Source organism: Ziziphus jujuba, chromosome 11 (genome assembly GCF_031755915.1).
Source record: "Ziziphus jujuba cultivar Dongzao chromosome 11, ASM3175591v1".
Classification (NCBI taxonomy): domain Eukaryota; kingdom Viridiplantae; phylum Streptophyta; class Magnoliopsida; order Rosales; family Rhamnaceae; genus Ziziphus; species Ziziphus jujuba.
In genome coordinates this window covers 19163843-19181085 of record NC_083389.1, presented here as the reverse complement: position 1 = coordinate 19181085, position 17243 = coordinate 19163843, and the positions used below count along the sequence as shown (strand labels likewise).

Sequence of the window (17243 nt, the reverse complement as noted above, 5' to 3'; positions counted from 1 at the left end):
TTTATATGCATGAATATATATAAAAGTTATTATTTCATGTGATTTTTGCTAAGTTTTTAAATGTTTCCAAGTTTTAATATGCTCATAGTGAAATTGTGAATTTTGGTATTTAAAAAGTTTTAGTAAGTTGATTGATTATTATTTTACAACTTTATATGATAAAATCTTTAGCATTAATAAAATTTTGATTATTTTATTGATAATATTTTATTAGTTATATTTGATTTGTATATGACATGCTAAATATTTACACTAAGTTCTTCAATATGAATATAAGAGAATAAAGAATAATTTTGGTTACACGATAAAGGTGAGATGTAGATTTAATTTTTGTAATAGGATAAAGATGAGATGTGGATCTGTAATACTGTGTGCCAAGCAAATACCGTTATTACATATATAGATATGAACAGGGTTATGGATATGGTTTATGATTATATATATATATATATATATATACATTGCCCAACCCTTTGCTATTATCATGTGATGTAGAGGCTGGTTAAGATGTCTCATCTCTGCGACACTTCAAGTACGCCGAGGATCGTATATAACAAGATTTGTAATTGGACATGGCACATAAGTTAGTATCATATAGATTATAATTATGAAACTATTATTTTTGCTTATGAGTTATTTCTAAAAAATATAATTTATTTAAGTACAAAAGGTTATAACTGTTATCATATTTTATAAATAATTTCCATATGGAATATGAGATTTATTATGTTTATGGGAGAAAATTCAATGGATTTATAAAAACGTTTTCGAAAACATTAAAAATTTTAAAAGAGTGAAAAGGAGAGTTTGAGAGAATGGTTTTAAAGATAAATGACTATTTTCATGTTATTATTTTATTTCACTCACTAAGTTTGTCTTATAGTTTTATTTTTAAACTATTCTCCTAGATCTCAGCTGACAGATTACTTACATCATATCCAAGCATCTTCAATGTTTGTATATGATTCCACTGCTAATGTATTGTTTATTTTCTTTGACTTTGACAATAATATATATATATATATATATATATATATTTTTTTTTTATTGATTCTGATGTATAAATTATATGAAGCCCTTTCAATATTTGTATTCATTCATTTAAACTCTTTAAATTACTCTGGTACATTAACTTAATATATATATATATATTATATTATATTATCGGTTTTTCTCTCTTGAATCTTAGATTTGGGATCCTTGATATTTACATTGATAATTTTGTATGAATTCTATTTAAAATATTTATAATATTTGATTTGTATTATTGAGTTATATCTCAATTATGGGCAAATTTTACGGAATTTTTAATAAAAATTCGGTACAATTTTATTACGTGGGAACATTTTGAATGCATGAGAAAGACCCAGAACCGGCCCTATCAACTAATAAATAATAATTGCGCATATATATATATATATACTTTTTTTTTTTTTTTTTGTAAGAAGCCTGCAGCCATTGACCTAAAATTTGAATAGTCAATCAGAATGGCTATTGCGATAAAAAAAATAAAATACAATAAAAAGCATATAATTTTCTAATCCCTCCCGCTTGTACTGTCGTACGTATTACATACATATAATGTTTTTTTTTTTTTTCATTACGCATACAATAGTTGACTTGACTCTCATCATTTATATTTAAATTTCCACCGATGGCGGAGCATTATCAGCAAATTAAACCTTATAGTAGTCCAGCCATAAACAAACAAACAAACATAAAGAAAAAAAAGAAAAATCTAGCATCGATGGTGATCATGGGCGCTGCACTTTCTTCCACTACCGAGAAATCATTTCGCTGTATCTATCTTGTCGCTTCCTCCAACATTTGGGCGAGACAACATATTGCTTGGAAGATTAAACCTCTTGCAACCATGTCGACCAAATTCTCTGCATCATCTCTCATTTTGAACCAATCGTTTCCTAATCCTTGTAGGTCCATCTCTTCCAGATCTCTTCCGTATTTAATTGATGCCTGATTTTCAGAAGGAATTATATATATATATATATATATATATATATATGTTCTAATTAATTAAACCGATAAATACGATATTTAATTTTCCGACAGATAATACTGGTCTTCTAAGGGCAGCATTTATCAGGCAAGGGACTTCCAATTGGCAACTAAAGCATAAAAGCCTTAACGGGTATTTTTTTTTTTTTTTTTCCGATAACCTGATTGGTAGGTGACTAGAATTAATATTCTTTTGGATTAGAAAAGAATTATTTTGTTTCCCGAATGTTGTTTACAGTTTTTTAGTTTTCCAATCTGGTATAGTTACTTTTTGTGTGGGCAGCTCGCAGATAAGATCTATTAACATCGGGGATCGTTCTAATGATTACGGAATGGGGACAACGGCAGATCGATACTTCCCAAAATTTAGTGGACAAGGTAAATTAAATTTGTTGCATTAATCTTTTTTCTTTCTTCTTTTTTTTTTTTTTTTTTTTTGGGGAAAAAGTTGTTGCATTAATCGATTATACATATCTTTTGAAGGAAATACATATGAAAAAATATTGTTATGCTGAAATTATATCCAGGTAATCCTCACGAAATTACAAATCGGGGTGATTATGAGTCAACTGAAAATGGTATCTTGTACAAAGATATTGTACACGGCGAAAATGGAAAGTGTATTCAAAAGGGTGGCAAGGTTTGTTAATCTTCATAATATATGTACATATATAATATATTCTATTGGGCAGCGCCATCTTATGCTGGTGCCCAATTTATGTAAAAATATCATCAGTCTCTTTTCACAAAATACTACCTACGCCCATATGATGTGGAACGGCGGAATAAAACTATATATATATATATATATATATACTGGAGGAAAATTAAATAGTAAAAGAGATGCATATATCAATCCGCCGAATATTCCATCTTGACAATTAATTATTTGAACGACAGGTGTTTTCTTAATTTTGAAACTGTACACTTGCAGATTGTTATACGCTACAAAATCTATGACGAGCGAAAGAATCGCGCAAGCCCAGACACACCAGAGCAGACGATCCGGTTTGATAAAATTCCTACAGGTGAAAGAACAATTTAGTATTTTTATATTTAAGCGTGCTTTTAGTATTTCTGGAGTTTTAATAAATATTTTCAAATAAAAAAATTAATATATTCAGTTTATTGAATAAACATAGGAATAAAATACATATTCTATAATTTTTTTTTATTTTTTTTATAGTTGATAAGTTTTTGAATTTGACAATAGCTATTTTATACAAATAGATATGCATATATTTGAAAAAACAGCAATTCTTTTTTAAAATCTCAGAGTTTCTAATTTGGATAAATTTTGTAATATTCCTATCATATTTAGATTTACATTAATTATCTCATATTAAAAATAGATAAATAAATATAAAATTTAACTTTTGATTTATTTTTAACAAAGAATATTTAAAAAAAAATTATAAAAGCTAAACTTTGATTTTAAGTCAATATTTTTATCAAACATATAAATAGGAATTATCATTCTTTTTACCGATTTCTATTCCCATAAATAGCTATTCTTATTTTTAAAGAAATAATTATTTGTATACCAAATATAGCCTAAATGTATTTTTTGGGTAAAATGTAAGAACTAAAGATGTTTCTTTGAACAAGTGCTTGTAAAAAAAAAAAAAAATTAAAAAAAAAATCATTCAATACAATAATTAAAAAAATAAAAATACCAAAAATAATTTTAAAACTGTTTTTTATTGTGTACAACCAAATACTCAATTTCTATGTAAATTGCTGAAATTCTTCCGTCATGTCAAAAAGATAGATAATCATTGAAAAAGATGCTTTCCAATGGATGATTAAAGAATCTGTCAAGCTAATGTGTTGAAAGATAATACAATACAGTGAGGTTAATATCTACTTTTGAAAGATCTATTAGATTAGATATTGTAACTTAGTAAGAAACTAAAAACAATCCTTATTGAAAATATAATCTTTGAAAGGAAAACATAGATAGACAAAAAAAATTTACTATATTAGACATAACCACTAGAAATTGATTTTTTAGCTGACCCAAAATTAAGTAAGCATCTATGTCACATTAACAACAAGCCCTTCCAACTTTTGTACAACTATTGGAAATTTTTGTTTTGTTTTTTTTTTTCTTTTTTTAATAACACTATGTCTCTGAATGGTTCAGGCATGCCATCTTAAAAATTAAAACATTTAAGAAAATTAAAATAATAAAAATTTAATTAATTAATTATGCAGAATACCTGACTAATATCAAACAACCACATTAAAATTGTAGAAAGCAAAACAATTTAAAAGTTCTTTTAATGCCAAACAAATAAAACTTAATAAAATGAAATTTATTTAAAGAAAATGGTAGAAATCTAGATTAACGATAAAATAAACACAAAAATCAAGACTTGCTAAAACAATAAAATTACTAAAAGGTAACAATTTCTATAAACAAAAATCAAGAATTGCTAAAACAATAAAACTACTAAAAGGAAATAATTTCTGAAAACTTATAGAGAGTTTCTAAAGGAAAGTTTCCATAGAGGAGTTTTCAGGTGTGAAGATTCCTTTTCATGTTGTAGTCGCTCATTTTCTAGATTTTTGACTATTTTGTTAATTATGGAAATTGCATGAAAAATCCTATGATTTATGTTGACATTAATGCTAATTTTATCATCTTCTCTTGAAGCGCTTAAACCCATTTCAAATTTGAATTTAAAAATTATCCATAAATAATTATCCATTACCTTAAAATTTTCAAAAAATTGATCTATTTTAAAAATACACCATAGCCTTATTCAGATTCTCTAATCACTATCAAATAATAAAATTTATTAGCATTATCTATATAATAATAATAAATATTTATGAAATTAGGTGGTCCAAAATATCACATAAATCACAATCCATGTTCCTATTGGAAATCCCACCGAACCAATAAATTAAAAAAACATATATGAACTTTGTTATTCCGCAGGAGTCCGTGAAGGCATTGCAACCATGAAATTAAAAGGAAGAAGACTAATAATTATTCCTCGAAATCTTGCCGGTTATCATCAGGTCAGGTTCTAATTTCAGTTCGAACAAAGACATGTTTAATAACATTCAATTTTGTAATTAAATTCAGCTTATTAAGATATTTTCTGCTTGTTTTAAGTAGTGTTTCATGTTGTTTTTGTTTCTGTTATTCGATCTTATTCGGGTCAAAATAAATAAATAAATGATATATAGTAAGTCATCTTGTCAAAATATATATATAAAATACGATAAGTTAAATCTAAAGCTTACATGCATTTCGGCATATATTTTTAGCAATATAGTATTATCCTATCAATTTTATTTCACCAAATCAAATATTGTTATATCAGTTGATAAGTCATTTATATCTATATTTTAAAAATCAAGGATACCAATTATCTAAAATATCAATTGATATGATTGAATTTTACTTATATATTTAGTTTATATAAATTTTAAATTAGTAATATACTATCATTTTATTTGTCATATCAATTAGTAAATAAAATAGCATATGTATAAAAAAAAATTGTAAATAAATTAGTAAACAATGTTGACCTTTGTAGCGTTGTTAAGTTTTCAAAAAAAAATATCAAGACTGGCTCATTGGGTATATGCCACTCACACCCATATTTATGAAATTGTAGGTTTGAGATATATCCCTTTCTCCTTTAGATTAGAAATTTTTGTAATTATAAAAAAATAAAAATGAATGTCATTAATTAACGTGCAAAAAATTTCCTCTTTAATTTTTAGTTAAATATACATTGTTTTTAAGAATTATGTAATAGAACTGCACTATTTAACAATTTAAAAGGTATTAATGGATTTTTTTTAAGTAATAAAAAAATTCAAAAGAACTAATGCAAACAAAACCTTACAACATAGTTTGAATTGATGGAATATGAGGGAATAAGAAGAAAATGATTTAAATTTCTTGTCAGGATGATTAGAATGGGATGGAAAGGAAAAGTAAAGGAAGAAATAGATTCTTTTATTTTAATCAACTTTGTTTTCCTTAAAAAATCGACAGGAAAGAAATGGCAAGTAGACTGTTTTAATGAGTGTTTTTTAATATTTCAAAATTACTCTTATTATTTATTGTGTGAAACGATTTATTATCTTTCATATTATTTATTTTACTTTGCATTTACTAATCATCCAAAAAATTATTAAATAAATATTTTTCTTTCTTTCCTTATTAAATTTATCATTTCTTTTCTTTACCTCCCTTCAATCCAAATATAATGTAAATATTTTTACCATAGGCTTCCAAACTATATTAGGGACCATCCTAACCAAGCATGCTCTTCTTCTACAGGATGTGAAACATGGGGAACATGCAATTTACGATGTGACATTACTCAAGATTTACTAGTAAGGGTCGCTTTAAAGAAGGTGACTCCAACGCACAATTTTTAAAGGTGGAGGTATAAGATGCTTATTGGTAGACCGGTCTAGCTTATCATAAGCATTAGTAGTAATGTTAATTTACCAGGTGACAATGTGATGATTACTAAAATGAGTGTTCGAATAATGCACGGTCAATGTAATGATCAGGTCGATCGATAGTTCGAAATGCACGCGTCTCTTTTTTTCTTTTGTGGTTTTTTTGGCTTTTTAAGTCTTGAGACATAATTATATTAGTGTTATCCAAATAAAGTCAGTAAAATTGTCAATACGTAACTTCTCTCCACCTGCAATTAAAATCTTCATCACTTGTTCTACACCATTTCATTAATCTGTTTAATTTTATTCGCAGCCAGTTAGTAAGTTATCATTTTTTTGGGGTAATGATCAAGCTGCAAATCTAGTATCTCTTTAGGTCCAAAATAAAATTGAATTACAATAGATCAAAGATTAGTTAAATGTGATTGCTACACACTACCCAAAAAAAAAAAAAAAAAAAAAAGAAAAAAAGCGCAACACTTACAATAAAATATTGTTGCTGTAGGGCAGTCTTTCGCACCGTTTCATATTCAGTGACAATAATTGGTTGTTGCAAGTGTGACATTGTAGAAGAGACACTAATGAGTATACAATTACAAATGAAGTTGGTTGTCACAGAAAGGGGTGTTTATTGTGAAACCAGCATGCTGAAACTAATTATATGCACTTTAGCTACATCAATGGTTGTCACCATAAGACCATTAAATTAGCTGTACGGGTATCGTTGTGATTGTGTTCTCCAACCCCGTCAACCTTATCCATACAGTGTCAATGGTATTGCCATTAAAAATATTTGTGACAATTGTGTCAATTGACATAATAACTTTCTATTACATTTTATGATTGTCATTGTTCATATATGTGACATCCAATTATATTGACACAGTAACTACCGGTTATAACTATAGTTGTCACTGTTTGCATCTGTGATATCTTGACTATAAGAAAAACATTGATAGGAGACATAGTTTAGGTGTCGTTTAAACCAAAAGCCAACTATAGACAAAGTCTTATATGATCTAGTATTGCTAAATATACAAAGCAAAAGCTGATGCTTGTAAAATGTCGCCTAATAATACCTTAAATGGTGCTTTCAATGTCATTTCAAGTTGTTAAAAGCTTTGCAAACAATATTACAAAATATATAAACAATGAATTTCAAACACGTTTTACGATGAAAAACATCGTCTAAGAAAAGCGTCGCTAACTTTTGAGAACAAAAGTGTCACCTAAAACTATGTGTAGTGATGCTTTTTTATGTAATAGCGACTCCTAAAGTTGTTTCTAATGGCACTTTTGTTTTCAAGAGTGTTGTCTAAAGTCTATTAGTGAACTTAAAAAAAAAAAAGGAGGGTCTCCTAATCTTTATTTTAAATGGCAATTTTTTGACTTAAAAGTGTCATTTATTGATGTGTTATTTTCATTTTTTATAAATATTATTTTTAATTTTACCAATTTAGAATTGTTTAATAGTTTCATGCACAATAATAAACAACAAAATTTAAATATTAATTCATACAACTAATAGCAATTCAATATATATTTGCATAACAAAAATATTCTAATAATTTAAATATTAATTCATATACTAATTTTACTATTTGATTAACTAATACGTATAGTCACATAATTTCTAAACAAAAGTAAACTATTTTACTGGTTGAGATAAAAAGCTTGAAATCATGATTTATGCCCATTCAGTTCTAAATTGGTTGATGCCATCTTGTGATAAACTCACAGCTTCATACTACACATGTAGCAATTAAATTAAAAATTTACTAGAACGTAAAATAATGAATAAAACATTAGTAGAACATAAATAATTAATAAAATGTTATAATTACCATTATTTGTACATTTTCACAATCTACATTTCCTCTAATACACTACTAGAATCGAGCTGATACACGACGCAAGTACTGCGTCGCACTAAATAAACAGCGACGCATTTGACGGAGTCGCCAAATGTCTTGTCGCGAAATATATAAGATAACAGGCGACGTATCATAACAGTCGCCTAATAATAATTTTTATCGACGCACATTTAATTTTTAGCGACTCATACAGTGATGTACTTATAGCGACTAATAAAATAGCGACTCTTTATAATAAAGTCGCTAATAAATTTTTAACGACACTTACGTGATTCGTCGCCAAATAATTATGTCGCTAAAAATGCTTCCTGAATAGCAACTCATTCATTTTTGGCGACACATTTTTTTGTCGCCTATTTAGCAACGCGTTATTTTTTGCGACGAATTATGTGAGTCTCTCTTTTAACGACCATATATTTTTAGCGACTATTTTTTAGTGTCTCTAAATTAGCGTCTCATGAATTTGTGGCGACGCTTTTTTGTCGCCTATTTAGCGACGTATTATTTTTAGCGACAAATTGTGTGGATCGGTTTTTTAACGACCCGTAACAATTAGCGAGGAGTTTTTAGTGTCGCCATATTAACGACCGTTCATGTTTTAGCGACAAATTATAAGAGTCGCATATTTATGAATTTTTAGCGACTCTTTTACCTATTTAGCGACATATACAACAATATATTTATGTCGCTAAAAATTATATGAGTCGCCAAATTGATCTTATTATATGTCGTTATATATTTTAGACGACTTTTAGTTAACTTCATAAACCGCCATTTCTTTTATATTTTTTTAGATTTATCTTCATAAAAATTTATTAAAATATAAAATTAATTATAATAGCAAAAAACCCAAACTAACTTCGTCCAAAATAATTAGAATATAAAAATTTAAAATAAATACTTGTTCATAACAAAACAATAATCAATATAATTAAATATCATCTCATTGACATATTTTTACATATGCATACTTATTGAGATGGAAGTTGATGTACTCGTGTTGATGATAGTACGCCCTCATACTGCATATGGAAAAATAAAAAAATTTGTTAGCACTGACGCAAAATAAATTAATAAAAACTTAATCATAATTAATAAATTAAATTGTAATTTGGCAAATGAAAATTTAATGAATATTTACCTTCTTAAGGTTTGGCGTGGCACATATTCTCCTAATTAAAGTGGAAAACACATAAGAAAAAAACACACAATGAATAAATAAATATTACTTAAAATATAATTATAAGTTAATAAATATACGTACCAATTTATTTAGAAGATATTATTTATCCATATCCCCTCACAGTCATTACGAATATAGCCACTCTCACATTCATCCTCATTATCATTTTCATCAACACTTGGCAATTGTATGGCAAATGGATTGTGAGCCATTGTAGTATCGCCAAGAACATCTTCTTCAACCAATTCTTCTTCAACCAAAGTACAATGTCGTGGTGGAGTTAAAACAACAGACCATCTCGAGTCAAGTTGATCTTCAACATAAAATATTTGTTGAACTTGTGAAGCCATGATGAATGGGTCAGATTTATATCCAATTTTACTAAAGTTAACACATGTAAACCCCATCTCATCAACTTTCACACCACTGCTGTCAACCCAATCACACTTGAACACTGGAATTTGAAACATAGTGTAATCGACGTCCCAAATCTCTCTTATGATCCCATAGTATGTCATCTCGGCTAAAATTGGGTTATTATCCTTAGCACTAGCAAAATGCTCACTTTTGGCAATAACTTTGACACCACTATTCTGGGTGACCCTCTTATTATCCATATTTATAGTGTTGAATCTAACCCCTCTAATGACATATCCTTCATGTTTCATTACCACCCATTGCGGACCATGGGCTAACCATCGTAATGTTTCAGACACTGTGTGATTAGGTTGACTTCGCTCTTGTGCAATCTAGTCAATAGAAAATATGAAAAATTAAAGCTAAAACAATGATATTATATATTGAATATTTAACGTTCCCATACCTTATCACGTAACCAGTACGTAAATGTACGATTGTGTTCGTCTTGAAACCATTTTGCTTTTTTTCCTCGATTTTTTTTGCTTGACTTCAAGACTTCAAAATGAATACTAAAACGAATAAAAGTTGTTGTAATTAATAAAAATATCCAACATATCAACTTATCGATGCCTATTAATATATTCAAAATATCAACTAAATTATACATGTTGATATATATAAATATATATATATATATATATTAAAAATATCAACTATTTTATACATTAACATGTATATACGCACCTGACATACGGTTCCACTTCTGGTGTATTCAAAAGTATATATCTATGAACTTGCTCCCAAAGTTGTTGATCAATTGATTAATTTTTTCCACCTTTAAATGGGGCACCAACATCATCCTTATCATTTAACTTTTGATATCTACCAATTGGGTTTCCAACTGCATCTAATCCTCTCTGAAATTCACTACAAAACTCAATCACTTCTTCACATATGTAACCCTCGGCAATACAACCTTCTGGCCGATTTTTGTTTTGAACATAACTTTTCAATACTTTCATGTACCTCTCAAACGGGTACATCCACCTGAAATGTACTGGTCCACACAATCTTACCTTTCGAACCAAATGTACAGTTAGATGAACCATTACATCAAAAAATGATGGTGGAAAGAATTTCTCTAAAAGGCACAAAGTTGTGACAAGATCATTTTGAATATTTTCCAATTCAGCAACAATGATAGACTTCTTGCAAATTGCATTGAAGAAAAAACAAAGTCTTGCAATTGCATGTCTCACATGTTTAGGAAGGATTGCACGAATTGCAAGAGGCAAGAGTTGTTGCATCAATGTATGACAATCATGAGATTTCAATCCTACCATCTTTAAGTCCTCCATTGAAACAAGATTCCTAAAGTTTGAAGAATAACCATCTGGAACCTTTAAGTCCGCTAAACACTTACAAAACAATTTCTTCTCATGCTTTGATAATGTATAGCAGGCCGGTGGTAGGAAAGTTCGATTACCTTGAGGCTTAGGGGCCAAGTCTTTTCGCAAACCCATTTCTTGTAAATCTAACAGAGCATTAACTCCGTCCTTCGTCTTACCAGGAATATTGAGCAATGTACCATATATGCTCTCACAAACATTTTTCTTAATATGCATGACATCTAAATTATGTCGCACATGGAGAAATTTCCAATATTCCAATTCAAAAAAAATGGACTTCCTCTTCCAACATTCTTTAGAATCAACAGTCCTTTTCCTCTTGTGTGAGTTATCAAATCTCATTGCATTAAGCTTATCTAAGATTTCTTCTCCAGTCAACGGTTTTGGAGGCACTCCAAATTCTTGAAATCCATTGAAAGCCTTCTTTTTCATTCTATATTGATGATTTGGAGGAAGAAATCTTCTATGCCCGGTAAAACTCATTTTTTTTCCATACTTTAGCCTTGTAGCAAAAGTATTTTCACTGCAAATTGGACAAGCATAATATCCCTTCACCGCATGACTGGACAAGTTACCATAAGCTGGGAAATCATTTATTGTCCATAGCAACACTGCCTTCAACGTGAATTTCTCCTGACGGTAAGCATCGAAGACCGTAACACCCTCATTCCACAACCGCTGCAGGTCTTCAACTAACGGCTCCATGTATACATCAATTTGATTTCCTGGTTGCTTCGGTCCAGAAATTAGAATACTTAACATCATAAATTTCCGCTTCATACACAACCAAGGAGGAAGATTATACACAACCGTCATCACAGGCCAACAACTATATCTACTACTCAACATATTATGTGGATTAACTCCATCGGCCGCGATCCCAAGTCTCAAATTCCTATCTTCGGATGCAAAGTTTGGCCATAAACGATCAACCAACTTCCAAGATGGAGAATCCGCAGGGTGTTGCATTTCCCCTGTCTTAACCTTTCTCCCATTGGCATGCCATGTCAAATTCTTAGCTGTTTCAACACTACGAAACATTCGTTTAAAACGCGGAATAATAGGAAAGTACCATAAAACTTTATTTGGAATATTGCTTACAACTCCATTCTTATCAATTTTCCATCTAGCAGATCCACATTTAGGACATTCATTAAGGTCCACATATTCCTTCCTAAACAGAATACAACTTTTAGGACATGCATGAATCTTGATGTACTCCATTTCCAAAGTACTCAAAGTCTTCTTAACATTGTACATGGAGGTTGGCAACACATTGTCATTTGGCAACATCTGGGATAACAATTGCAACAGTACGTCAAAGCTCTTATCAGAATATCCATATCTTACCTTTAAGTTGTATAATTTAACCAAAGCCGACAACTTGGTAAATTTGGTACAACCTAGGTATAAAGGTTTCTCCGTATCCTCCAATAAGGTAGCAAATTCATTAGGATCATTATCAAAAATTTCTAATGCAGCACGGGTCATGTCTAAGCTATTGAAAGCCACGTCTTCCTTACTACTACTATCATTTTCATTATATTCTACATTAATATTCCCAAAATGAGAAAATGGTCTAATACCATCAGCACATGACTCACCATGCCAAATCCATCGCCGATAGTTGACATCAAACCCATTCCAATATATATGGCCTTTAATATCCCTAATAGTATGGATTTTCATATTCCCGCATTGCATGCAAGGACACCGTATGGCATTACAATCATTGGCATTCTCCATGCTAAATTTCAAAAATTCACTCACCCCCTTAGCAAAATCGCTTGAGGTTCTATCCTTCGTTATCCACGATTTATCCATTTCCCTACCAATCTAAACAGAACAATATCAAACAATATCATAAAAAAAATTTGAGACAAAAGCAAGATTAAGAAAACCCATCGCAAACAAATTATCGACAAAAGCAAGATTAAGAAACCCATCGAAGCAAGATTAAGAAAACCCATTGCAAACAAATTATCGACAAAAGCAAGATTAAGAAACCCATCGAAGCAAGATTAAAAAAACCCATCGCAAACAAATTATCCACAAAAGCGAGATTAAGAAAACCCATCGCAAACAAATTATTGACAAAAGCAAGATTAAGAAAACCCATCGAAAACAAATTATCCACAAAAACAAGATTAAGAAAACCCAGCGAACCTAACCTTCGGGTATAATGAATAAATAAATAAAAAATAACCCAATCCACCACATGTCACCGCCAATCAAAAAGCGAAAAGAAACTCACCGAAACCATGGAGACGAAGAAAGAAGAATCCAAGCTAACCATGAGGGAGACGAAGAAAGAAGAATCCAAGCTAACCACGAGGTTGACGAAGAAAGAAGAATCCACGAAGAAAGAAATCCAACTTCCAGATAGCAATGCAAGCAAATGGAAAATTAAACACGAAATATCCCACTCTTCAAGTCTCTTTTAGATTGCTTCCAATTCTAACACCTATTATGAAGTGTACTAACACATATTTTGTGAAAAGAAATGGTATTCAAAATCCCGCGTAAATTTTGAAAACGCGCCAAAAATTTTAAGAAATTGGATAAACAGGCGACGTATTCAGATAAACTATGTCGCTAAAGGATAAACAGTTTCATAGACGCTCTTTTTTTAATTCGTTTAAAACAAATAAGTTTCTCCAAGTACTGTTTATTTCCTTCTTAAACTTTTGGCAATAATTCTAAAATGGTAATTTTACATTTAAAAAGGTAGATGATCTAGCGACTCATTGATAGAAACAGGCGACGCATTTACGTATATAAGCTTATCCAATAGTAATTAAAATTTATTTTTTAATTTGTGTCACTTTTTTTAAAATTACATTCAAAAAAAATTTTCACATAGCATTCCAATGAACACCAAGTCAATTAATCTAAAAATATAAAACAGTTCTATCAATGCTCTTTTCAATTATTCTCATATATGATGAGTATACACAAACACAAAAACACATCTCACGACATAATTTGAGATAGGATATAACAATTGTAAATTCGTCTAAAGCAAGGACCCATAGTCCAATTGCTCGATGTAAGTATGTTCAACGAGTTGCACTTTCATGTTTTCGGCTATCAGTGATAGTTTATATGAACCCAAATAAACCAATAGATTACATTTGGGAAGGACATTTCAAATAAAAAGCGACTCATTAAAATATTTATGAGTCGCTTATGAACAAATAATTTGTTTTTTTGAGTTTGTGATCTTTCTGTTTAATCAATCTGATATTATTTCAGCATCAAATAACCAGTGAAAATATTTAAAGATGATAAACAGAGTTTTTTTTTTTTTAAATTATAGTAATAGGCGACGCATAATCTATTTTATGCGTCGCCTAATACCCATTTATTTTTCATATATTTTTTTAAAACCTTCCTTTTTAACAATTTGATTTTGTTGGAGCATCAAATAGCCAGTGAAAATATTTAAACAAGATAAAGAGATTTTTTTTTAAAAAAAAATTATAGTAATAGGCGACGCATAAGCATCCTTATGCGTCACCTAATACCCTTTTTTTTTTCCCCCAAAAACAACCATCTTTTTTAACAATTTGATTTTCTAGGAGCATCAAATAACCAGTGAAAATATTTAAATTAGTTAGAGAAGGTTTTTTTTTTTTTTTTTTAAATCTTCCTGTTTAACAATTTGATTTTCTTCCAACATCAAATGACCAGTGAAAATATTTAAAGATGATAAACAGAGTTTTTTTTTTTTTTTTTAAAATTACAGTAATAGGCGACGCATAATCTATTTTATGCGTCGCCTAATACCCATTTATTTTTCATATATTTTTTTAAAACCTTCCTTTTTAACAATTTGATTTTGTTGGAGAATCAAATAACCAGTGAAAATATTTAAACAAGATAAAGAGACTTTTTTTTTTTTAAATTATAGTAATAGGCGACGCATAAACATCCTTATGCGTCGCCTAATACCCATTTTTTTTTCCCCCAAAAAAAACCATCTTTTTTAACAATTTGATTTTCTAGGACCATCAAATAACCAGTGAAGATATTTAAACAAGATAAAGAGAGTTTTTTTTTTTAAATTATAGTAATAGGCGACGCATAAACATCCTTATGCGTCGCCTAATACCATTTTTTTTTTCCCCAAAAAAAACCATCTTTTTTAACAATTTGATTTTCTAGGAGCATCAAATAACCAGTGAAAATATTTAAACTAGTTAGAGAAGGTTTTTTTTTTTTTTTAAATCTTCCTGTTTAACAATTTGATTTTCTTCCAGCATCAAATGACCAGTGAAAATATTTAAAGATGATAAACAGAGTTTTTTTTTTTCTAAAAATTACAGTAATAGGCGACGCATAATCTATTTTATGCGTCGCCTAATACCTATTTATTTTTAATATATTTTTTTAAAACCTTCCTTTTTAACAATTTGATTTTGTTGGAGCATCAAATAACCAGTGAAAATATTTAAACAAGATAAAGAGAGTTTTTTTTTTTTTTTAAATTATAGTAATAGGCGACGCATAAACATCCTTATGCGTTGCCTAATACCCATTTTTTTTTCCCCAAAAAAAACCATCTTTTTTAACAATTTGATTTTCTAGGAGCATCAAATAACCAGTGAAGATATTTAAACAAGATAAAGAGAGTTTTTTTTTTTTTTAAATTATAGTAATAGGCGACTCATAATCATCCTTATGCGTCGCCTAATACCCTTTTTTTTTTCCCCAAAAAAAACCATCTTTTTAACAATTTGATTTTCTTGGAGCATCAAATAACCAGTTAAAATATTTAAACTAGTTAGAGAAGGTTTTTTTTTTAAAAATTTTCCTGTTTAACAATTTGATTTTCTTCCAGCATCAAATGACCAGTGAAAATATTTAAAGATGATAAACAGGATTTTTTTTTTTTAAAATTGCAGTAATAGGCGACTCATAATCTATTTTATGCGTCGCCTAATACACATTTATTTTTTATATATTTTTTTAAAACCTTCATTTTTAACAATTTGATTTTGTTGGAGCATCAAATAACCAGTGAAAATATTTAAACAAGTTAAGAAGGTTTTTTTTTTTTGTTTTTAAATTGTAGTAATAGGCGACGCATATGAAGTCTTATGCGTCGCCTATAACCCAAAGTTTTTTTTTTTTTTTTAAAGCTTCATTTTTAACAATTGATTTTCTTCCAGCATCAAATAACCAGTGAAAATATTTAAACAAGATAAAGAGAGTTTTTTTTTTTTTTTTAAATTATAGTAATAGGCGACGCATAGACAGCCTTATGCATCGCCTATAATCCAAAGTTTTTTTTTTTTAAAACCTTCATTTTTAACAATTTGATTTTAGTTGAGCATCAAATAACCAGTGAAAATATTTATACAATATAAAGAGAGTTTTTTTTTTTTTATTTATATATAGTAATAGGCGACGCATAATACTGCTTATGCGTCGCCTAATACCCAATTTTTTTTTATTTAAAAAAACCATGCTTTTTAACAATTTAATTTTCTTCCAGCATCAAATAACCAGTGAAAATATTTAAACAACATAAATGAGTTTTGTTTTTTTATTTTTTTAATCAATCTGATTTTATCTCAGCATCAAATAACTAGTTAAAATATTTTAACAACGTGAATGAGTTTTTTTTTTATATTTTTTAATTGGTCTGATTTTCTTTCAAGTATATTTATTTTTTATTTAACATTTCAAAACACTTAAAATTTATATGCTTTTTAATTTTTATAGGCGACGTATTTTATTCTTTATACGTCGCTTTTTCTGATTTCTTTTTATTTTGTTTTTTGTGTATTTCCATTTTTTCGTTTGTAAGTGTCTTTAAATATTTTTATTTGCCCCTAAAATGTTTTTAATAACATTTTTTTATTCCCCAATATTCATGAAATATTATAAATAAAATGGCACGTTAATCTATGGGCTTTCTATTCAACCATTAACCATTAGTACGGAAACTAGAGAGTT

At 28.9% G+C, this 17243-nt stretch overlaps 1 protein-coding gene across 1 annotated transcript; it reads left to right on the top strand.

Annotated features, from left to right (window-relative positions):
- Positions 1-1664: 1664 nt before the first annotated feature.
- Positions 1665-6736, top strand: LOC132799988 (uncharacterized). Its single transcript, XM_060812820.1, has 7 exons — positions 1665-1931; positions 2071-2149; positions 2300-2394; positions 2544-2656; positions 2951-3044; positions 4964-5046; positions 6326-6736. The coding sequence occupies exons 1-7, from the start codon at positions 1748-1750 to the stop codon at positions 6380-6382; spliced, it is 705 nt and encodes a 234-aa protein (XP_060668803.1). The 5' UTR covers positions 1665-1747; the 3' UTR covers positions 6383-6736.
- The last annotated feature ends 10507 nt before the right edge of the window (positions 6737-17243 follow it).

Bases quoted from the DNA above. Each gene is read 5' to 3' on its own strand.
- LOC132799988 (XM_060812820.1), top strand. From the start codon at position 1,748: ATGGTGATCATGGGCGCTGCACTTTCTTCCACTACCGAGAAATCATTT. The intron at 2,657-2,950 runs GTTTGTTAATCT...GTACACTTGCAG, and splicing joins GTATTCAAAAGGGTGGCAAG to ATTGTTATACGCTACAAAAT. The intron at 5,047-6,325 runs GTCAGGTTCTAA...CTTCTTCTACAG, and splicing joins ATCTTGCCGGTTATCATCAG to GATGTGAAACATGGGGAACA.